The sequence below is a fragment of the Colletotrichum higginsianum genome (assembly GCF_001672515.1).
Source record: "Colletotrichum higginsianum IMI 349063 chromosome 7 map unlocalized unitig_7, whole genome shotgun sequence".
Lineage (NCBI taxonomy): Eukaryota > Fungi > Ascomycota > Sordariomycetes > Glomerellales > Glomerellaceae > Colletotrichum > Colletotrichum higginsianum.
In genome coordinates this window covers 2,214,532-2,237,597 of record NW_017263917.1, presented here as the reverse complement: position 1 = coordinate 2,237,597, position 23,066 = coordinate 2,214,532, and the positions used below count along the sequence as shown (strand labels likewise).

General features: G+C 56.1%; 7 protein-coding genes across 7 annotated transcripts; 5 read left to right on the top strand and 2 right to left on the bottom strand.

Moving 5' to 3' along the window:
- Positions 1-1,500: 1,500 nt before the first annotated feature.
- On the top strand, positions 1,501-2,525 carry CH63R_10368 (Galactose-proton symport; the record flags this gene model as incomplete). The annotated part of the gene is made up of 3 exons (XM_018305342.1): positions 1,501-1,761; positions 1,878-1,946; positions 2,040-2,525. 3 exons carry the CDS (start codon positions 1,501-1,503, stop codon positions 2,523-2,525), a joined length of 816 nt encoding a protein of 271 aa, XP_018154766.1.
- Positions 2,526-3,235: 710 nt separating this feature from the next.
- On the bottom strand, positions 3,236-5,107 carry CH63R_10367 (uncharacterized protein; the record flags this gene model as incomplete). The annotated part of the gene is made up of 1 exon (XM_018305341.1): positions 3,236-5,107. The coding sequence occupies one exon, from the start codon at positions 5,105-5,107 to the stop codon at positions 3,236-3,238; it is 1,872 nt and encodes a 623-aa protein (XP_018154765.1).
- Positions 5,108-7,964: 2,857 nt separating this feature from the next.
- Positions 7,965-11,822, top strand: CH63R_10366 (L-aminoadipate-semialdehyde dehydrogenase; the record flags this gene model as incomplete). Its single annotated transcript, XM_018305340.1, has 7 exons — positions 7,965-7,993; positions 8,096-8,302; positions 8,365-8,465; positions 8,521-8,919; positions 8,973-9,267; positions 9,332-11,467; positions 11,525-11,822. The coding sequence occupies 7 exons, from the start codon at positions 7,965-7,967 to the stop codon at positions 11,820-11,822; spliced, it is 3,465 nt and encodes a 1,154-aa protein (XP_018154764.1).
- Positions 11,823-12,211: 389 nt separating this feature from the next.
- Positions 12,212-13,145, top strand: CH63R_10365 (YggS family pyridoxal phosphate enzyme; the record flags this gene model as incomplete). Its single annotated transcript, XM_018305339.1, has 3 exons — positions 12,212-12,322; positions 12,380-12,551; positions 12,622-13,145. 3 exons carry the CDS (start codon positions 12,212-12,214, stop codon positions 13,143-13,145), a joined length of 807 nt encoding a protein of 268 aa, XP_018154763.1.
- A 10-nt stretch (positions 13,146-13,155) lies between these two features.
- On the top strand, positions 13,156-13,559 carry CH63R_10364 (uncharacterized protein; the record flags this gene model as incomplete). Its single annotated transcript, XM_018305338.1, has 2 exons — positions 13,156-13,247; positions 13,298-13,559. 2 exons carry the CDS (start codon positions 13,156-13,158, stop codon positions 13,557-13,559), a joined length of 354 nt encoding a protein of 117 aa, XP_018154762.1.
- A 788-nt stretch (positions 13,560-14,347) lies between these two features.
- On the bottom strand, positions 14,348-15,727 carry CH63R_10363 (uncharacterized protein; the record flags this gene model as incomplete). The annotated part of the gene is made up of 1 exon (XM_018305337.1): positions 14,348-15,727. The coding sequence occupies one exon, from the start codon at positions 15,725-15,727 to the stop codon at positions 14,348-14,350; it is 1,380 nt and encodes a 459-aa protein (XP_018154761.1).
- Positions 15,728-19,304: 3,577 nt separating this feature from the next.
- On the top strand, positions 19,305-22,869 carry CH63R_10362 (V-type proton ATPase subunit B; the record flags this gene model as incomplete). The annotated part of the gene is made up of 9 exons (XM_018305336.1): positions 19,305-19,577; positions 19,649-20,432; positions 20,714-21,099; positions 21,169-21,253; positions 21,312-21,331; positions 21,388-21,423; positions 21,478-21,639; positions 21,695-22,020; positions 22,077-22,869. The coding sequence occupies 9 exons, from the start codon at positions 19,305-19,307 to the stop codon at positions 22,867-22,869; spliced, it is 2,865 nt and encodes a 954-aa protein (XP_018154760.1).
- Positions 22,870-23,066: the final 197 nt, after the last annotated feature.

Below are 23,066 nucleotides of genomic sequence, written 5' to 3'. Positions count from 1 at the left end.
TCAAAAAGACAGCCCAACCACTTCGGCCGGGGACGCTGGTGCTGGTCACCATGGTCACCTTGAGCGGCTTGCCGTTCCTCCAGCCCGAGACAGAGGACTCAACCACACGGCGAAACTCAACGTATACGGATATGCTCTTCGTGAGTGGGAAGAGACTTGACGTCATACACTTTGGAGTGTCCTGTTATTCCGGCTAGCCGTCCATCAGCCTCGGCTGTCGGGCTTAAACAGCAATGCTAATGCAAGAGAGACAGACAGAACGAGAGAAGGGCAGGGAAGGAGAGCGACGCGGACGGAGAGAAAGAAAAGGGGGCTGAGCCGAGCCTGGTGGTTGGTGGTGTTACAAGCCGGAAACCCGCTCGCTGCCCCTCCAAACCCTGGATCCTCGAAGACTGACAGTGTTTGGACGCTTCCACCGACGGTCCCTGCCCACGCCCCAGAAGGTCCGCGATTGTCTGTCAAAAGAGGGGCAGACACCGGGCTAAATGAGGGGTATCCGGAGAAGACTCTCTGGAACAGGCAAACAGGGTACACCGTGGTGATGAACCCCCCTCGTTCCCGTCAACCCACCAACCTCCCAAGCCACACCCCGTGCTGGACCTGTATCATGACTTGCAGCTAGGCTGGCAGTGGTCTAGTCGGACTGCGAGTTCGCTACTTGTTCTGCACCTTCAGGGGCTTGCGAGGGACCGCCTTTGGCCGGATCCGTCGCCGAGCCCTCAGCCATTGGCCAACTGCTCCGGGAGCCTCCCTTTTTACCGCAACAACCGGACGGGGCGCCGGGGACGGCCTTGCCAATGCTTTGGACGGTATTTCACCAGCGGTGCTTCTGCACTGCACTTGTTGAACCGGCCTTCTCTGAGTCTTTGAGCTTACACTACTGACGGACCATCTATCCCTTGCCCCGCTACCCTTGCACCTGTGGCGCGAGAAGAAGTAGTGTGTAGTACGGGCATGGCAGTCCCCCACAATGGGATATGCACAAATGGAAATGCATGTGAGGCAGGCGACTGATGAGCGATCCGACAGCGACTGGGCCCCTCTGACTGGGCTGCCGCGGCCAGAGAAGAGCTTGTGAAGCCTTGGGCAACCTTGGATCGCTCGGCACATGTTGGTGTCAGACAGATTACCCCTCCTCTTGTACAAGAACTGATGGTCTTCCATGATTCTTGATTCGGTCTGATTTAGGACGCTTTCCCTCTCCCTCTTCCTCTTCCACCATTTAGTGTACACCAACATCACACCAGCGGCATAACCACCGATTTTCCTTCCATTTTGCCTGTGATACCACGTTGAACTTTGAACAACAACGCTCCCCATTCATTTCCATTCATCTCCCAATCCCGCGCCTCGGACCAGATACCCCCAAACGTAAGCCGAGTCCCGCCTGCTTTCAACATGTGACGACGAGCTAACCCAGCTCTCAGGAACCCCGTCCGACCGTACCTTGCCTAGCATCTAGACGAGACGACGTTTCCAATCTCGAACCGAATCCTCACAATGGCACCCCTCACGCCCCATTGGACCCAGCCGTCCCACCCGGACGTCCAGGAGGTCGTCAAGGCGAGCGAGACCGAGTTCCTCACCAAGAGCTTCTCCAAGGTGTCTCTGCCACCCTTTGCCGTCTTCGCAAAGATGTCGTTCCCGCCCTGCGACTTGGCCGACGAGCCCACATATGCCACCGTCCAGTGCGGAAAGGACAAGCACCTGAACCTCAACAGTGACCTGTTGTACATCAACCATTCGTGCGAACCGTCTCTTGTCAGTCTTTGCCGCCAGAAACCAATCCAACACACTCCTCTGTATTTACCCCATGGGCCGCCACCAGGGTTCAGGGTGACCCTTGGAAACGTGAGATTGACAGGTGCTATTTTTAGATTTTCGACACAGGCAACTTTAATGTCCTGGCTGGCCCGAAAGGACTCCAGCCCGGCGATGAATTGACCGTAAGTCGACATGCCCCCCCCCCCCCCCCCCCCCCAAACACCCAGCGATGAAATCAATGTGCGAAGCTCCCGTGCTCACGCGATGCCACGCAGTTCTTCTACCCCTCCACCGAGTGGCACATGGCCCAGCCCTTTGACTGCTTCTGCGGCACCCCGTCGTGCCGCGGCACGATTGGCGGCGCGCGCGACATGCCCCGCGCCCAGCTAGAGGGCCTCTGGCTCAACGGCCACATCCGCGAGCTCCTCGAGGACCGCGACGCCGGGATCCCGTCTGGAAACGACAGCGATCCCACGGCCCAGGCGCTGAGAGATGCCCTCAAGGCCGCCGAGCACGTCGTCGAGGCCGCCCGCTCCGCCCTCAGGAGCTATAACGAGGCCGCGGGCCGCGGCAACGGCCAGCAGCAGCAGCAGCAGCAGCAGCAGCAGCAGACGACCAAGAACGGCATCAACGGCACCAAGGCCATGGGCCTTCTCTCGTCGGCTTCCCGCGAGCAGCCTGGGGCTGTGGGCGCCGGCCGTAACGGCGCGAGTGCCAGGGAGTTGGGAGGCGAGATGGGCGGCGACACGCGCGCTGCCTGAAGAACGGGCTTTCCGGTCATCCCCGCCTACCTAGTCAAAGATGGGGTGATGAGGGGTGCGGACGACCAGGGCCCGTGATGGAGCGTGGGAAGAGGCAATTCAACTTGCCTCTCTTTCTTCTTTTCTTTTCTTTTCCTTTTTCCTTCTCCTTTTCCCACTCCCACGTCGCTTTTTCTTTCAACGCGAATTCAACATCACGATTCTTCTCATCCAACTAACAGAACAAAACGTGAACCAAGGGGATGAAATCAAATTAGATGATTGGAGTAGCAGTCGGGGGCTCAGAAAATTTACAAGAAAAAAAAAGATAGAAAATCTAGTAGAAGTAAGGTGGGGGTTATACATATACAACAATCATGCACATGTTGGTTCTTACCCGTGACAGGATTGGGGAGGATTGGGATTACACCCCAATCAAGGCGTACATTTCAACTTTTTGTTATTTTGATTCGGAATCTACATGGGTGATCTCAACTCTAGAAGAGAGTAAGAAAAATACGTGAAAGAAAGAACTCCTGATGCCCGACCGAACCGTAAAAGTACACACGCAATACACCTTACTCTCACATGCCCGTGTCCCGCGACGCCCATGCTACAACATTCCCGGGCAGCATCGTCTCTGCCGTTCAGGGTCTTCGTTTCCGGGGGAGGAAGCGATGGTTTACCGTTCCGCCGTTGTTTCCTTTATCCTCATTGCAGCAACCACACGCCTAGTCCTTGTGGTCCAGCCAGCGGCCACCCCAGCTCGTGCGGCGGCCCTTCTCGGTGCCGACGCCGCCGACGTATTGGCTCTCGTTGTCCTCCCATTCCTTGCGCTCGACGATGCGGCGGGCCAGGAAGGCCCGCGCGAACTTCCACGCCTCTGTATCAGCCAGGTTCCACGCTTCGATGGCGCCGCGAACGGCGAGCTCGCGTGCGTCCTTGGTCTTGCCCATGTCGCGCGCTCTCTTGAGCAAGGGCGGCTCCTTGTCGAGCTCGTCGGGGCTGGTGACGGGGCCGTCGGCCGGGTCGTGCTTGGGCTGCGGACGACGCTCGGGGCCGGGAACGGGGGTCTCGGAGGTGCCATCAGTAGCATTGCGGGGGATGGCGAAGCCGAAGTGCCAATCGAGGTCCTTGGGTAGATCCTTCTCCGCCGTGAGCCAGAGGGAGTGAGCGGTGGCGAACTCGCCAGCGACGGCTTCCTTGAACTTGAGAATGCGGGGAGCGCCGCCGACGCCAGCGCCCAGTAGCTCGGCGGTCACGGCGCTGAGCCAGGAGTCGCGCTCCGACTTGCGGCGGATCCAGGGAATCTCGATCGAGTCCTGGAGGTTCGCGAGGAGGGCGGTCGTGTACGGATGCGGAACTGTACCGATGGTATAGAGAGTCGAGGTGTTGCGGTAGCGGGGAGGGGTCGCAACGTGCATGGGCTGCGCAGGGACGCAGGGCTTGCACTTTGCGTTGTTGGGCGGGCAGGATGAGGGCATGGGGGAGTCGGCTGGGCAGGTGGAGAGGTCGCCAGCGAGGTCCCAGGCGTTCTTGATCATGTGCGTCATGTGCTGCGGCAGGGGCTTGAGGACGGCGATGCCGTCCGAGAAGACGTTCTGCCAGGTGGTGTGCAGGTGGCCGTTGATGAGGCTCTTGAGGGCCCGTAGGCCGCCGGCGCGATCGGCGGCGATGGCCTCGGCAACCTTGGCGTATTTGTCCTGGATGACGGCCGAGTCGTAGTAGGCGATGGCTTTGGGGTGGTTGTCGATCTTGAAGGTGTCTTCGGTAGCGGCGTCGACGAAGTCCTTGGTGTCCTTCAGTTTGGAGCCGCCCATGGTGGCCTTAATGGCGGCGGTGACCTCCTTGTCGCCGCCGGCGAAAAGGCCGCTGCCCAGGTTGTTCCATCGGGTGAGCTCCGGGTACTCGCCGCGGCGGAGGTAGGAGAGGAGGGGGTCCTCATGGGAGCCCATGGGCAGAGTGGTGTGGTAGGCGAGCAGGCCGCCGCGCATGTTGTCCCAGGCGAGCCAGCGCATCATGTCGGTCTTCAGGTCAGGATCCATCTCCTTGCGCTGGAGCTCGTCGTAGAGCGGGTTCTTCATGGCCTCGGCAGCGCTGAGGATGATGGGCTTGAAGCCACGGGCCCACCAGGCGCGGCGCCAGAGCAGAAGCAGCTCGCTCTCGGCGTCCTTGCTGGCGGCGTCCTTCTTGATGGTGGTGTCGTAGTAGCAGTAGATCGCCGGGCGCGGCTTGAGGGGCGGCAGCAAGGAGCGCTCCTCGTCGAGGGTCAGGGAGGAGGAGAACGGCACTGAGAGCCACTTCCAGTCGGCCCACCACGAGGACTCGCCATAGGTATCATTCTGCTGGCGCGGGGGCGGGTGCGATGGAGACTTGAAGGGGTTGAGGCGGCTCGAGGCGCCAAAGGGGTGTTTGAGGGCCGAAGGAATCGAGAACTTGCGATCCGTGTACTTTGACAGGCTCGGGCCAGAGGGGATGGAGCTCGGCAGGGTGAAGATGAGGGAGAAGACGGCGAAGATGGAGATGCTCACGAGCAGCAGGGAGATGCGTCGTGTGCCGAAGCGGGGAACGGGGCGGCCGAAAAGCATGCGTTGCTTCGGCATGATGAGCGGTAGTTCTGGCCGACGGAGCGGCGGCGAGCAAAGATGGCCGGTATGTGTGTGGTCTAGTCTGGGGTCGAGTGGGACGGGTCAATTGAGGCTATCGTGGGTCGATGAGGGGTGGTCGAACCGCCGTCGGTCGAGTCGTAGTGGTCGAGCCTAGAAGTGGGACATGTGGGCAGGGAAGCTCTGAAGAAAGCCAAGACGATTGATTAGCTGACAATGGAGAATGGAAGATGGGAGATTGGATCGAAGGCAGGAAGAAGGAGGAAGTGGACGACGAGATACGTCTAAACGAAGGAAGAAAAAGGACTAGCTGTTAGGGAAAAAAGAGCTAGAAGATCGCGTCTTGTGTGAGAGACAGGTAGAAAAAAAAGTTGTATCAAAATAGAGAGGTTCGCGCACACTCAATCGTGGAGGGGAAGACAATTCAATTCTTCCTCATCCCTTTTTTTGGGAAATCAGCTGGGGGGAGAGGAGCTGACGAAGACACGGTCGGGATCCGGCAAGGGGGAGAGAGAGAGACGCAGGCATCAACCAGCTATCATCCGTCATGCTGTCCTTCGATCCACTTAACATTCTGAACGCGTCCGGAGACTTTCTGGGATCTGAAGTGGCTTGCCTGCTAAAAGCGCCCCGGATAAGATAACGAAAACACGGGTACTACGGCTTGTTCTGTGGCTAGTGAGGGTAATAGCTATCAAGCAGGGCCCCGATGCAGGCTTCCTACCTCCCAGTTCCGTACAGATGTATTTCAACCAACAAATCACACCATCCTCGTGGTTCTGCCAAGCATCACAGAACATAACTTTCAGGAGTAAAAGAACTGTAAAAGAAGACAAGGCCTTTCTTGCATAGGTCTGATCTTACCTGACTCTGAGCTAGCAACTTGGTACTCTGAGCACTACCTCCTCGCATTGCACTCTTAGATGTACAACACTGGCTTGGCACGCTTCATGATCCTGTAGCCCAGCGGCAGAGTTCGCTCTCGTACCGTATAGCCTCCGTCAACTTCTTAATAGCCTAAACCGCAGATTCGACATGATCCTTTCCTCAATATCTTTGCCCAGGAGCTTGCCTTTCAGGAAAGCCAAGGCAGACTCGACATGAGTTGCAGGAGTCCCCCCTACCGTGATGGTGAGAGACAGTCGGCGTATTATGAGACGCGTTCCCCTCCCTTCAGATGCCATCTCTTAAATCGGGGCCTTTGCCTTGTACGGCGTTGACATCATAATCTTCTGTCGTCGGCTTGTACTGAGGCATACGCTCATATGCCTCTTGTCTCTCTGTGTGGTCCCTGCACAGGCAGACTATCTCATCGAACCACTAAGCTTCGAGTTCGACCGGACGGGTAGCCGAAGCACCGTCCCGGATCTCAATACGACCTATATATTGGGACAGAAAGTGCAAAGTACCTGGGAGGCCCCGACAGCGTCGCACAACTCCCTCACTCTCGTGCACTGGGGTAAGAATGTAGGCGTGGCTGTCAGCTCGTTCATCTAGGGCATGGCGACGGCGTCACGGTAGACATGCTGGCGGGAAACCTCAACTATACGCTGAGGATGGTCGACCCGACGGGACAACTATACCAAGAATGGCGACCACAAAGGCTTTATCGACAACGAATTGCAGAGCCGTGGCTTTGTCATCCGAGCGAACGCCATCGAGTCGTCGGCCCCGTCGCCCGTCCCATCACTGCGTCGTCAGGGGTGTCGACCGGGGCCGATGCGCTGGCGATGCTGGGAGCCCGCCCGATCACGGCTCGAGCCTGTCGCATCAGGTCAGCAATGTCAGTCCCATCAGCCCAGTGAGACGGCTTTCGCCGCCGCCGTCGTACGTGTCGCCGATGGAGGACCACTCGGGACCGAGAACGGAGCTGTATGGCGTGCGAAAGACGCAGGTGTCGGCGACGAACTGGAACTACCCATCAGATTTATCGGGCTTTTGTACACAATGATATGTCGGGGGCGACGAACAGAATCGTAACTGTCACACTGCTTCCTTACACTTTGCTTTGTTGAGGTAACTATAATATTTACTCCATTGGAGCTGGCACTCCAACGTCGGCAACAGGACCCGTACGCAGTGAGCTGACGGAGTCAAACAGGCGGCGGGCGTAACGCATGTGATAACGAGGGCAGCTGCTCGTGGAGACGGCCTGAAACAATGTACTGCAGGCAATGGTCTGTATTCTCATCCAATGTTCAAGGTTGATCGATTCGGCCTTCCGACGGGTTCGCATATGACACTTGCTCCTTGCTTGGAAAACCCTCGACGTGCATTGTGTGTGTGTGTGTGTAGGTACAAGAACAAAAATATTTCCGATGCCGGACTTGGACCGGCAGGAGCACGGGACGAGAAGAAAAAAAGGGAAAAACCGTTTGGAATCCACAGGGGACCACCCGGCAAGTCAACTCGTCTCCAGGGCGAAAGCGATTGAGTTGCGCTGTATTATTACCTGTCACCAGCCTATCTAAAATGTCCATAGGTAGGTAGGTCCCTAGAATGATGCAACGCTTCAAATTAGGTCAAGGTTTGGCGGCATTTTCCTCGGCGTCCAGATTCTGGACCTGACAAAACTTTCACCGCCTTACATCCCGCCCGACCCCCATTGTATCTGTGACTCAATCGAACTTCATCTTATCCAGTTTCAACCCGCACCGTCATCGTCCTTCTTTTCCCGGTCGGTTCTTTGAGGCTGAAGGATATCCTATCTCACACCCTTCGACCAACCGACGTGTGCCTTGCAGGTTCTTCACCGGCGGTGCATCGATTGAGAGAGACTTTTGGGCCGTGAAAGCTTTTCCTTTTTCTCTCTCTCTCTCACTAACTCACTCGCCAATTGTACCCCTCCCCCGCCATGGCTCCTGAGCTTCCAGACCCCACCAGGTGAGTGCGGAGTTCCTGTTTAGGTAAAGATAGATGAAAAACAAAATAACGACAACATTTAAATCGTGAAGCACGCGCGCTGACACGCATCCATGATGGCAGCGACCTGCACTGGTCCGCCTTCAGGGGCGCTATCCAGGATATCTTTTCCGAGAATGCCAAGAAGCACCCCGATAGGCTATGCATCGTCGAGACAGCTTCTTCTACGTCCCCCAGAAGGGAGTTCACCTACCGCCAGATCGATGAGGCCTCTAACCTGCTCGCCAACCACCTTGTCGCCTCTGGTGTCCAAAGGGGAGATGTTGTCATGTTTGTCCTCCCGGCCCGAAATCTTTCCCGTGCCATGTAGTGGATGCTGACGTCCGATCCAGGAGCTATTCCCACCGTGGGGTTGATCTCGTTGTTGCAGTCTTTGGTATTCTCAAGGCTGGCGCTACCTTTAGCGTCATTGACCCTTCGTACCCCCCTGACCGTAGGTTTTCCCCCTTGCTCGGCTTGGATGAAGCATGCTGAGTGGTTACCCGCAGGTCAAAACATCTACCTCGATGTTGCACGGCCACGGGCCCTCGTCGTTATCGACAAGGCGACCAAGGAGGCCGGTGAGCTGACAGACAAGGTCCGCACCTTCATCGCTGAGAACCTCGACCTCAAGACCGAGGTCCCCGCCCTCGAGATCCGAGCCGACGGCACTCTCGTTGGTGGCCAGGTCAACGGCAAGGACATCTTCGCCGGCCTCGACAAGGAGAACGGCCCCAATGTCCTTGTTGGTCCGGACTCGAATCCCACTCTGTCTTTCACTTCGGGTAGTGAGGGTAAGCCCAAGGGCGTTCTTGGCCGACACTACTCCCTGGCCTACTACTTCGACTGGATGGCCGAACGCTTCAACCTCAGCGACAAGGACAAGTTCACCATGCTCAGCGGCATTGGTATGTGGAAGCCCTTCCGTTCCAGAATGTTGATATGCATTAACACGTGACAGCACATGACCCTATCCAGCGAGACATCTTCACCCCCCTCTTCCTGGGCGCCCAGCTTTTGGTTCCGTCCAAGGAGGACATCCAGCACGAGAAGCTTGCTGAATGGATGAGAGAACACGGTGCTACCGTTACCCATCTGACCCCGGCCATGGGTAACGTCCTCGTGAGCAACGCCAGCGCCGAGTTCCCCGCCTTGCACCATGCATTCTTCGTTGGTGATATCCTCATCAAGAGAGACTGCAAAGCCCTTCAGAAGTTGGCGAGAAACTGTCACATCGTCAACATGTACGGCACGACGTAAGTTACGATATGATACCCTCTGCTGCGAGGGCGCTTGCTAAACGAGAAACCCAAATTTTAGCGAAACGCAAAGAGCAGTGAGCTACTACGAGGTCCCCAGCGTCGCCGCCGACCCTACCTTCCTGGAGAGATTCCCTGACAACGTCATTCCCGCCGGCACAGGAATGAAGGACGTGCAGTTGATCGTGGTGGACCGCGAAAACACCGACCGCGTGTGCGGCGTCGGTGAGGTCGGCGAGATCTACGTACGAGCAGCTGGCTTGGCCGAGGGATACCTGGCCAACGAGGAGTTGAACAAGACCAAGTTCATCAACAACTGGTTCGTCAAGGACAACAGATGGGCAGAGCTTGACCAGCAGGCTACCAAGAACGAGCCCTGGAGAGAGTTCTACAAGGGCCCGAGAGATCGCATGTATCGCTCGGGTGACTTGGGCAAGTATACCGAAGACGGCAATGTTGTCTGTGTCGGCCGTGCCGATGATCAGGTTAAAGTGCGCGGATTCCGCATTGAGTTGGGTGAGGTGGACAAATTCCTCTCGGATCACTCCATGATTCTCGATAACGTTACCCTGGTCCGCCGGAACAAGGATGAGGAGAAGACCCTCGTCAGTTACATCGTGCCCGACATGCAAAGATGGGCCGAGTGGCTGGCCCAGAACGACAAGAAAGAAGACACTTCCGGTGGTGACAGCTTGACTGGCCGCCTTCGCAGGTTTTGGCCCCTGGGCGAGGAGATCCGAAAGTACCTCAAGACCAAGCTGCCCATCTACGCCATTCCCGAGATCATCATCCCTCTCGAAAAGTTTCCCCTGAACCCCAACGGCAAGAAGGACAAGCCCGCTCTGCCGTTTCCCGACGCTGCTCAGATCGCCGAGGCCCGCCCGCGCGCCGAGGTCGCTGATCTGTCCGAGACGGAGCGCAAGGTCGCTGGAATCTGGGGTTCTCTCCTCGCCAACATCGATGAACGAAGCCTTGGACACGACGACAGCTTCTTCGACATTGGTGGCCACAGTATTCTGGCGCAGCAGATGCTCTTCCAGGTCAACCGGACGTGGCCTGGTGTCAACGTCACCATGGCCGTTGTCTTCCGTAGCCCCTCGCTGAAGGCTTTCTCTGCTGAGATCGACGGCAAGCTCTCTGGAAATGCCCCCGAGGGAGTCAACGCCACGCCCGAGGGAGAGGACTATTTCGAGGACGCCAAGAAGCTCCTGACCACTCTGCCCGAGAAGTTCGCGTCCTTCGACAAGAAGGCCGCTGACGTCAAGACCGTCTTCCTGACAGGTGCCACTGGCTTCTTGGGTGCCTACATCCTGAGAGACCTCCTGAGCCGCAACGTGCCCAACGTCAAAGTCATCGCCCACGTCCGCGCCATCGACGACGTCGACGCCTACAACAGAGTCGTCAAGAGCTGTCAAGCTTATGGCGTGTGGCAGCCCAGCTGGAAGAACAGCCTTGTTGCTGTCCAGGGCAGCCTCGGAAAGCCTCTCCTCGGCCTGTCGCAGGAACGGTGGGACTCTTTGGCTAATGAGGTCGATGTCGTCATTCACAACGGTGCCCAGGTCCACTGGGTCTTGCCGTACTCCAACCTCAAGCCGGCCAACGTCCAGGGTACGTTGGATGTCCTCTCGCTCTGCGCAGCCGGTAAGCCCAAGCAGCTGGCGTTTGTATCATCGACATCTGTCCTCGACCACCCCCACTTCGTTAAGCTCTCCCAGGGAGGCAGCCTCGTCAGCGAGGAGGATGACCTCTCGGGCAGCTCCAAGAACCTTGGCAATGGCTACGGCTCCACCAAGTGGGTTGCCGAGTACCTTGTCCGCAACGCCGGTAAGAGAGGCCTGACCGGCACGATTGTCAGACCCGGCTACATCACCGGCGAGCAACACTCTGGCACCAGCAACACGGACGATTTCTTGCTGAGAATGCTTAAGGGCTGCATCCAGCTCAACTCGAGGCCTAAGATCGAGAACACCATCAACATGGTGCCTGTCGATCACGTCGCCCGTCTCGTCGTTGCCTCGGCGCTGCACCCCCCTCGTCAGCCGCTCGGCGTCGCGCAGGTGACGAGCCATCCCAGACTGACCTTCAGAACGTATCTGAGCGCGTTGGAGAAGTACGGCTATAACGTGCCCGAGGTGGAGTACAGCCAATGGAGCAAGAGCCTGCAGGACTATGTCGCTGAGGGCAAGGAGCACGCCCTGTAAGTTACGCCGTTGAGGGTTTTATTTGGTGAACAAACAGCGCTAACGAAGCACAGGATGGGTCTTTACCACCTCGCAACTACCGATCTTCCCGCCGACTCTATCGCCCCCGAGCTCGATGATGTCAACGCCGCGGCCGCCCTCCGCAGCGACGCCGAGCTGACCGGAGAGGACCTCTCCGCCGGGGGTGCTGTGAAGGACGAGACTGTCGGTCGCTATCTGAGCTATCTCATTGCCATTGGTTTCCTGGAGGCGCCGGAGAAGCCTGGACAGCTGGAGATTCCCGCCGCTGAGATCAGCCCCGAGCAGAAGGAGGCTCTACTGAGAGTCGGAGGCCGTGGTGCTTTGGTCTAAAGGGATTGCATGCCAAATCTGGGTTGATACTAGATATGCAGGATCCTAGGAAACTGGAAGAGGTAGTAACGGGACAATGATCATAAGGAAAAAAGTAAAACAAAAGGAGAGAAAAAGGCTAGACAACTATGAAAAAGATGCAAAATCAACGACAAACTAAATGTACCTACTGCCTACATACATGACGTGAACTAACTGCGCTAACAGAAACCCCACTAAACTCTGTTGCTTTTGGCAGGGATATATATCCACTTTTGTTAGTGCACCAGCAGCCCGCCCTTGGAAGATGGTGGAAATTCATGACTCTGCACTTTCAACCTCACCTCCAAATCCACATATCTGTCTCACCTTCCGCTCTTACGACAACATAAAACTTACCAGGTCCTGCAATGACCGACGCCCAGCCCGAAATGAAAATCGATCCGGCGAGAGCGAAGGCTCTCATTTCCCAATTGCAGTCCGTGCAGGAGCGCGTCGCCGCCGCCGCCTCGGGGCGGAATGTGAGCATTCCATGTTGTCGTGTAAGATGAGATACGAAGGGAAATAACAACCACTAGGTCCGGCTGGTCGCCGTCTCCAAGCTGAAGCCGGCCAACGACATCCTGGCGCTTCATCAGGCGACACCGCCGCAGGTGCATTTCGGCGAGAACTACGCGCAGGAGCTGGGGCAGAAGGCGGAGATGCTGCCGAGGAGCATCCAGTGGCATTTCATCGGCGGATTGCAGTCGAGTACGAAAACCCCCATCCATCCCTCGGCCTTTTGAAGCATGATTGACGTGGGATTTTTCTTTGGATACAGCACACGCCAAGAAGCTGGCCAAGATCCCGAACCTCTTCTGCGTCTCCAGCGTGGACACTCTCAAGAAGGCACAGCTTCTTAACGCCTCGCGCGCGGAGCTTATATCGTCGTCATCCTCCTCCTCCCCCGAACAGGCGGTGGAGCCCCTCGGCGTGCACGTGCAGGTGAACACGTCGGGCGAGGACTCCAAGTCGGGCGCGGCGCCGGGCGCGGAGACGGTGGCGCTATGCCGCGCCGTGGAGGAGGAGTGCCCCGCGCTGCGGCTGCTGGGACTGATGACCATCGGAGCCATCGCCCGGAGCCGGGCGACGACGGCGGAGAACGAGAACGAGGACTTCCTGTGCCTGCGGGCGCAGCGAGACCTGGTGGCCGCGGAGCTCGGGCTGGGGCGGGAGCTGGAGCTGAGCATGGGTATGAGTGAGGATTTTGAAGGGGCCGTGAAGCTGGGTAGTGGGGAGGTGAGGGTCGGCAGCACGATCTTCGGGGAGAGGGGGCCGAAGAACGAGGCTAAGATTCTGGTTTGAAGGGGGGCAAATGGGGGTTTGCGGAGTTGGGAGCGGTTCAACGGTTTGGTTGGCTGTTGGGTTGGTGACGTTGGGCGACGGCGATGTTTTGGGTGGTTCGAGGTGAGACTTCCGGGCCGCGGATGAAAATGGGTGTCCGGCGGATCATAAAGGAGAAAGGCCGCCGTCATTGACTCGATCCGCAGATATCAATACGACGACCTCGTTGATCGTTCCAACAAACCTCCGCTGGTCTCTTCGACTTTGGTTCACTTCCATCCATGTCCCAGCGTGGTATCTTTGTGCATTGACGACTCTTCTGTTTCCCTCCCTCAAACTACTTTCGATGTATGTCGATGCAGATACAAAAAAAAAACCCAGAAGCAAAAGCAAGTGCTTGGCCTATGCCTCAGCTGCCACCATCTTCAGGTTTAACTTTGCGACTGCTCTTATGATACCCATCGCTGTAGACGATTAGCCAATGGCATGGAATCCTTTAGCGGACGGAGTTGAGCCGCAACTGTCTTTGTGGAATGGGGATGGAGTAGTTCTCTTGTCTACATCCAAGCTTTCCCCTGTTTCTATCGGAACTTACAGTCTTTTGGTCCGTTCCCCCCCCCCCCCCCCCCCCCCTTTCACTTCGTTCATTCTTCTTTTCCAAATCGCGCTTTATTTATTTTTATTTTTATTGCTCTTTTTGAACATCACTATCCTTCGTAGCCCGGTGTCTTTTCAGACTTCGAGCGAATCTACCGTCTAATTGTTTCAAACCTTGATTCTGAGTATCAAAGCGAATTCGGTGTGTTAAACATTAGCTCTCCTCTATGGGACGAGGCTGATGAGAGTCCAAAGACCGCTTAGGGTGCTCACATGGCAGAGGGCGGGCATTCACGGCAGTGAGGACTTCACAGAAATGTATCACATCATAGAGGAGACAAGTCAATGGTGTACAGATAAAGTTACTGTCATTGATCACAAAGATCAGTGTGTTGTTATCAACCCTCCAAACTCCAAGCTCCCCAATTGTGTGGTGCCTTGTCGCACCAGGTATCTCTAAGAATCGAGTATTTAACACCCCCTTTCCGAGCCCCGAACTCGAGCCTCCCCTCACATATTCATTGTTATCATTATCAGTGTTCTTGATCTTCATCTTCTTCAACCCTTTTCTTGCTTTGCGTCCACTCTGAATGGCCGACACCACTACCCAGCAGGATGCGAATGCCTTACTCCAGCGCCTTTTGGATGCGCTGCTCGATACCTTGACGAACCTGCTCGAAAACGTCGCGAGGTTCGCCAGGGGCGGGGAAGTACTTCTGGACGCGGGCTTGGAAAGACCCCAAGTCGCTCTTGTAGTAGAGCAGCTGAGAGATGAGGTCGGACCCCGCTGTGACGTGATAGCGGCTGCCGAAAACGACCATGTTAATCAGGCCAGCGAGGATCTCGCCCTGATCCAGGGCCAACTGCTTGAGCTTGGGGAGATGCACGGTGCGGGTTTCCGACAGCTTGGCGTCATGGTAGTTGATGAGCGGGCGGAAGAGGGTGGCGCCGAAGTCGACCGTCGGCTTCTGTCCGATCTGTCCGGAGAGGCCATTGCGGATCGACTGATAGTCGCTCGTAGACCGAACCATGGGACCGATGAAGGTCACCTTTTCGTCCCCAAAGTCGGCAAGGCGACGCTGGGCGACATCGTTGCAGAGGAGGATACCGTCCCTGAAGAAGTCCTCAACGGCCAGGCTCGCGGCCTCCAGACGGTTCTTGTTGGTCTTGTTAGTGCGACCGTCGGTGCCCAGGACGTGGCACGGGAAGCCCTTCTTCAAGCAGGACCCGCAGGAGGCGGCGCCGTCTTCCCGCACGCACTTGGTCTTGCTACTGCGGCAGCGCTCGCACGAGTTGGCCTTGACCGTGCGGGAAGGAGGCTTGCGGGCCTTCTTGGCCACCCGGTTGCCTTTGGTATTGGGGGCGAGAACCCTATCTGTGAGGGCCGCCGCGCTGGCTCCTCTGGGGACCTCTTCTTCGACGACCTTCTCGACGACCTTCTCAAAGACCTCCTCGACGTCGTTCCTGGCCGCCCAGCTGGCCTCCCCGGTGCCTTCCTCGATGTTGTCCTTGGGATCCACAACGTAGTATCCAGGTTCTTGGGACTGGTCGGCGACGAGGACGGGTGTTTGTTCCGCCCTCAGGTCGTCGGCGAGAGGGAGGTAGTGAGAGATGGCTTGTTCGATCGTCATGGGGCCCTCAGGCCCCTGAGCGTGACTGAAGGCGGCCTCTTCAAGCCCCTGTTCATGGCTGAAAATAGCGGCCTCGGGAAGCTGGGCCTCCTCAGGCTGCTGGAATGCCTCGCCCTCGAAATCAGGAGTCCAGGAGGCGGGTTCAGGCTGCTCCAGCGCCTGAGGGTCCACGTACTGCACCTGCTCCTGCTCCTGCTGGTAGAATTTCATACCAGGAACATACGAGGACCCGTCTACCGGGCTGCCGAAGCCGAGATAGAAGGCGCTGTCATCGTACCATGTGTTTGGGACGGTGAAATCCATGCTGAAATGGATCTGGTCCATTGCCTCCCTTTCGAATTCAGTCAAGCTGAACTCGTTACCCATGTTATCCATTTTGAAGAATGGGATGATGTGATCGGATCGATGGATGGGGAAGTAATGGATTTCAGGATGAATGGAGGATGAGTGGTTGCAGAAAAGACGAATTAACGAGTGATGAATGTAAGAGGGACGATGGAAGGGATGCTTGATAGACTTGAAGAGGATGAGACGTATTAAACGGTTGCAGTTTGAATCGAAAAAGTGTATAAGTGAAGAAGTGAAGAGTGTGTTGTTCGCGATGGAGAGAGACGCAAGAGAAAGAGAAGGAGAGGTCTTGGCAGCAGTTTATATGTGGTGTATTCAGCCCAGAGAGAACCGGGTCCAGAAGCCCAACTTCGCTCCAAAAGAGACTCACGACGATTCTTGGTTCTTGGTTGTTGGTCCTTGGTTCTGATCAAACCTTACCTTTCTCCGGGACTTGGCTTGAGAGTACACGAGCACAGTCACGGGTATGGGGGTGTGTCCCTCTCCCGAACATGTTGTCGAAACCCCGATGAGCACACGAGGACCGCTTGGATCATAGTTTACAGTGTTCCTCCTGGGATTCAACTGGGCATTGGCGGGTGGAAGGGGGCTGCGGGTGGCATAGTTTGGTTCTCTGTCTTCCAGGGCCCCAATGAGAATACTGCAGAAATGGATAACGTGGGTGTTAGTTTATCAGCGAGGCTAACTCGGATTCCATCGAATGAGTGCAAATTTATTCAATTCAGATCGCAAGAGCTCATCATCCAATTAGACCAGATGAGAAGACTCTGGGGATACAATGGGCATTCTCGTTCTTCTGCCACATTCTGCCACACGCCCAAGACCGCTCGTCTTGCCATGGTAGTGGGCGACTGACCCCCGTCAACATGTATGGGCAGGCGCACTGTGCTCCATTACACTCCCAATTGGAAGGCCTACGTCCTCCAGGCCATGTTCCCAGAATTTGCAATCTTTGGTTCCGTATCAAAGTTTGGGAGTCATATTTTTCACACAGTCCGGCAGCTGCCAGGAGTCCTTCATCCTGGCCGGGCCGTACATGTGTCTTCACGTCCTACACCCATGGTTTTCCAACCCGACGAGCGAGATTTTTTTTTTTTTTTACCCATTCTTCTTTTTGTATGTGCAGACTCTCCCTTTCTGTCGTTCTCCCGCTCCCTCTCTCCCTCCTCTTCGATACGATGGATATGTCAAATGCTTGATATGTGTGTAGTTGGTTTAAACGCATCTGCGCGCCGTTTGACAGACGGGGATGCCACGCTTAGCAAGCTGACCAATGGATGTGCTGCAACGGGCGCTAGACCCAGTCTTTTCCAGTGTCGAGGGACGGCCATCAGTTGCGTCGCATGCACTAATCGATCCATTGGGTTCCTGCATCCAATCCTAAACCTTATTTTCGGCTGCCACTCTCCCTCCCCCCCCCCCCAATTCACAACAAGACAAGAGGGGGGCGTTCTGTATGTCCGCCTCCTGTACGAGAACACCCATCCGATCGATATATATCATCCCATGCCGATTCCCAATCTAGGGGGTGGGTCTTCAACGTGTGACCCCCAACTGCTATAAATAACCTGTCTGTACAAAAAGTGTCGAACCTTTTCGTCCTGGAAAATCTGTTCTGGGGCAGTTCTTGGTCAGGTATCTCCGCAAGGACCCGGGAAAGTAAACAAACACCCTTCTCACTGGGTGTCTGAACCTTGTATGCCGGGAGGGTGGGGGGGTGTACCAAGTTTTCGAAAGACATCTCTGTTCTTCTCGGGAGCCTCTATTTGATTTGAATTTTCTGGTCAGGCTCTCTTGTATGCCCACGACGTGGTTATACGGAAGTGTGTGACATTGGTGTCGACTATGGTGTGTGCACGTAGAGCGTGCAGTGCAGGTAGACATAGGTGCCTCGTGGTGGTGAGACTCAGGCGAGATGAGCAAGCAACCTGGCCCGACAGATTAAGTGGACGAGTAGTCTTCCCATGAGCCCAGTTGTCACATTAGCGATTCTACATGGACATGGAAGCAGACTAGAAATATGATCAAATAACAAAAAATATACTTTGGAACAGCCAACTGGAATGTGACTCGATCATGAAGATGAAATGCATGTATTTGTGTTGGCTTGTTAGCTAAATCGTCTGAAAACTGAACGAGTGATCACCGTCATAAAGTAGCCTCCGAGATCTCAATATCGTATCTGACACAACTGTACATCTACTCACAACAGCAAAGACATGATTCTCACTGTAGTGGCCACAGTTGATAGGCCTAGGAGAATGGCCAACACGCCGGCAGCGCGCCGTCTGGCCCACTCTTCTTAGATGTCTCCGCCGCCGTCGCCTCGACGCCCTCAATCGTGATCGTTGTTCCGGTCTGGAGAGGGAAGCCACCATTGTCGACCGCCGTGGCTCCTGGCAGACGCCCTCGAGAAGCTGTTTCGTGAACAAGTTTGCTGCCTCAGTCGGGCAAACGATCTGGAAGCAGTGCATGATGAGGCGTGTCAGTTGAACACCGGTTGCCGAAGAACCGGGGCGGAGGCCCTCATTTTCTGATGGCCTCGTGGGCTAAACGGAGGCAGCCGGTCATGACGCCGGCGGCGGCCGCCGTGCCTGTGTCGTCGAGCGTCCTGGTAGCAACGACGAGCACGCGCTTTTCGGAAGTTGTCCCAGCATAGCGGAGTTTGTGCATTCTGCCCGGGATCTTTGTGGTCACTCAGCAAGGCCTAGCGCTCAAGTATATACACGTATAACCACGACAATAAGAGACCTTTTTTCGAGAAAAGCTCATCCAATTGCGTCGTTCTGGGATTCGCTGGGCCGGCCAGCGTGGGCATGATGGCCGGTATTGATGGCTGCGTCGGTGCCTGAGCTGCTGCGAGCTGAGGCATGAATATGCCACTCAGGGCGACGAGGGGCAGCAAGCTCTCCGTCTCCCATACCGAGTATTTTAGCATTACATTCCTTAGTATAAATCGTAGTAAAAAGGTCCAAAGACCGGGGGGGCAGCACAAACAGGATCATCGAAGAAGAGCAGCATCTTAGTTACAAGACAAATAGTCACTCAGTACCTTCACTCTCAAGAGAACAGCAGCGCATGCACCGCCGAGGACGCTTCGATTGAAGCGTTACACGCATGAGACTAAAGTTACAACACATTTTCAGGAGAAAGCGCGCTTGGTTCAACTCGTCGTCTAATCCGCCTGCTGTGATGCCTGGCTGCATAACAGAGTAGCACCCATAGGGAGGGCGCAGCAGTCTGAACTGCAACAGTACTGGATGTGATCTCGTAAAAGAAATAGTCTCATGCCAACCAACGAGGCAGAGTAAAGAAGCCAAGCAGATGAGGCATGACACAGAAGTGCAAGCGACCTAAGGGGGCAAGAAGATGCGACTTGCCATGATGCAGGGTATTGGTGTTGCAGAAATCGGGGGAACGGCATTTTGGCTTGAATAGATGCCCAGCTGGCAGCAGATGGTGCCGGGTATCCGTCCCATGACCGAGGCATTGTAGAAGCCGATGATATGCGGCCAAGCTCTCTGCGCCCCAGCTCTCATTCAGTTGCCTTACAAGCTTGCCGACCAACCCCTCGTTGACAATCTTTGAACAATTCAACTTCAAAATGCTTGCCACCATCCGCCCAGCAATCTGTAGGGCCTGCCGAAGGGCCCAAATTCGCCCTGCGAGGGGTTTCGCGACCGCCAGCGGCCCAATCCAGCAACCGCCCCGCGACAACTACGTCAAGCTCGTCGAGGTCGGCCCCCGCGATGGACTGCAAAACGAGAAGAAGACGATACCCCTCGGCACAAAGATCGAACTGATTGAGAGGCTCGCCAAGACGGGCGTTTCCACGATTGAGGGCGGCTCTTTCGTCTCGCCCAAATGGGTTCCTCAGGTAAGCCGAAGGAAGAGAAAGTGGTCTGACGACTTTGAGGAGCTGTCGTTATTGACGATGGGTTCTTGCAGATGGCCAATTCGAGCGACATTCTCGAGCATATCCTCACACGAAACATCTCATCCCCGTCGCAAACATCGTACTCGTTCCTCGCCCCGAATATCAAAGGACTGCAGAACGCGCAGGCGCTGCTGGGCAAGTATCCCGGCGCTTTCGCATCGCAGCTCCAACCGTCGACGGACGAGTCGAAGCCCGCCATCGAAGTCGCCGTATTTGCGGCCGCGACCGAGTCTTTTTCCAAAAAGAACCTCAACTGCGACATCGCGACATCACTCGAACGTTTCCGTGACGTCATCCGAGATGCAAAGGGCGCCGGCCTTCGCGTCCGCGCGTATGTCTCCGTCGTCCTCGGCTGTCCCTTTGAGGGCTACAACGTCGACCCGCACAAGGTAGCCGAGATCTCGACGGAGCTGTTGGAGTCGGGCGCTGACGAGGTTTCCCTCGGCGACACTACGGGCATGGGCACGGCGCCCCGGACGAAGGAGTTGCTGAACTGCATGAGGGCTGCAGGCATCAGGAACGAGGATATCGCCATGCACTTCCACGACACGTACGGCCAGGCGCTGGTGAACACGGCTGTCTCCTTGGAGCACGGCATCCGCACGTTTGACAGCAGTGTTGGCGGGCTCGGGGGATGCCCGTACAGCCCCGGCGCTACCGGGAACGTGTCCACGGAGAATATGATCTACTTTATCGAGAGCCTGGGCATGGATACCGGCATCGATCTGGATGCCATGTCGGACATTGGTGCGTGGATCACGGGCGAGCTGGGTAAGGCCAACGACAGCACTGTCGGTAAGGCGGTGCTGGGGGCCAGAACGCGTGAAACCGCGGCATAACGGAGATTCAATCTATGATATCGAATTTGTGTCGAAACAATCAATTTGCTTATTGAACCTATATTACATGTCCCTTCGCCGATGAATGTTGCAAGCCATATGAATGCCAAGATGCTGCGGGGGAGCGAGAGAGCGAAGAGACACAGTCATGTGATGTCACTGCAAGCCACACTGACGCTAAGGCCCAGCCAAGCTGACACTGATACCGACACTGGTGGCTGACTGGGAAGCTCCCAGGCCAGCGCCCCCCCAAAAGTGAACGAGCGAACTGTGAGGTGACCACTGATCTTATCGGCGCCACCTGTGACCCAGCTTACCGAGTGAGTGGGCTCCACCAAAGACGAAGCAAGCTCCAGTGCTGTGCATTCGACGACACTGACTGCACCGACCTGCCAACCTCCTCCAGCTACGTCCGTCGCCTCGCAACGTCTCCATTCATCCGCCCGCCCACACCCTTCCTAATCGACGCCCTCGACCCAAAACGCATTGTCTTCTACTCGGGCGCTGTCTCATTGAAGTCAGAAGCAATGAGTGACCCCCGAGAGCCCTCCTACTCGATCGTGCCGAGAATTCGGTACAACACCGTCGGCGGTGTCAACGGACCCCTCGTCATCCTCGAGAATGTGCGTGTCGCCCGCCGCGCTGGACGTGGCAGAGCCATGTTCGGGTTCCGGCGCTGACTTGGTGTTTAGGTCAAATTCCCCAGATACAACGAGATCGTCTCTTTGACCCTGCCCGATGGAACCAACAGACAGGGTCAGGTCCTTGAGGCCCGAGGTATTTACCAATGCGACTCTGACATGCAATGACTTGCGTGCTGACGAACCATCTACAGGTGACCGAGCCGTCGTCCAGGTATGCGAGCCGAGCGATCATGCGAAAAAATAACATGGATTGACGATGGAAAATAGGTCTTCGAGGGCACATCAGGCATCGATGTCCAGAAGGTATGAGACCACGGCTATTACGACAAAAGGATGCGTGTGCTAAATTCCCACCAGACGAAAGTCGAGTTTACCGGCCAGAGCTTGAAGCTCGGCGTGTCGGAGGACATGCTTGGTCGTATCTTTGATGGTTCTGGACGAGCTATTGACAAGGGCCCCAAGGTCCTGGCCGAGGACTACCTCGACATCAACGGCAGTCCCATCAACCCCTTCTCCCGTGTATGTTCACCCCTTTCTCCCCATGGCGTCTAGCATGGACTCTAACGTATTACAGGAATACCCCGAGGAGATGATCTCGACCGGTATCTCCGCCATCGACACCATGAACTCCATCGCCCGTGGCCAAAAGATCCCCATTTTCTCCTCGTCCGGTCTGCCGCACAACGAAATCGCCGCCCAGATCTGCAGACAGGCCAGCTTGGTCCAGAAGCAGGGAATCACCAACAAGGGTGTCCACGACGGTCACGAGGAGAACTTCTCCATCGTTTTCGGTGCCATGGGTGTCAACTTGGAGACGGCCAGATTCTTCACGCGCGACTTCGAGGAGAACGGCAGTCTGGAGCGTGTCACCCTCTTCCTTAACCTTGCCAACGACCCTACGTGAGTATTCCTCCTCGAGGCATATACGAAAGAAGAATGGACTGACCGTGCTGTAGTATCGAGCGTATCATCACTCCTCGTCTCGCTCTCACGACCGCCGAATACTACGCTTACCAGCTCGAGAAGCACGTCCTTGTCATCCTGACGGATCTGTCCGCCTACTGCGATGCCCTCCGTGAGGTTTCGGCCGCCCGTGAGGAAGTCCCCGGTCGTCGCGGTTACCCCGGTTACATGTACACTGATTTGTCCACCATTTACGAGCGTGCCGGCCGTGTGTCTGGACGTAACGGTTCCATCACGCAGGTGCCCATTTTGACCATGCCCAACGAGGATATCACTCACCCCATTCCCGACTTGACGGGTTACATTACGGAGGGACAGATCTTCGTCGACAGAGGCCTGTACAACCGTGGTATCTACCCGCCCATCAACGTTCTGCCGTCCCTGTCTCGTCTCATGAAGTCTGCCATTGGTGAGGGTATGACTCGCAAGGACCACGGCGATGTTTCCAACCAGCTTTACGCCAAGTACGCCATCGGTCGCGACGCTGCTGCCATGAAGGCCGTCGTCGGTGAGGAGGCTCTGTCTGCCGAAGACAAGCTGTCACTGGAGTTCCTCGAGAAGTTCGAGCGCCAGTTCATCAACCAGGGCCAGTACGAGGCTCGCACCATTTACGAGTCTCTGGACCTCGCGTGGAGCTTGCTCCGCTTGTACCCCAAGGAGCTCCTCAACCGTATCCCCGGTAAGATTCTCAACGAGTTCTACCAGCGCGCGGCAAAGGAGGCCAAGGACAAGGGCAAGCAGAGGGCACAGGTGCAGCAAAACGAGGAGAACCTGATTGACGCATGAGAGCCGAAGACGCTTTGTGCGGGGGCTTGATATCCTCGAGAGGCCGGCAGCGTGGAATGACAACCGGTCGACGTTTGTTTGTGTATACGTATGTGGGGGCCCGAGAGTAGGTGACGGGCAACTTTTGGACCTAGACAATGGCATGCAATTATTCGTTCTTAACCACGCCTTGTCTCAGTGATTTGTTTCTGCTTATA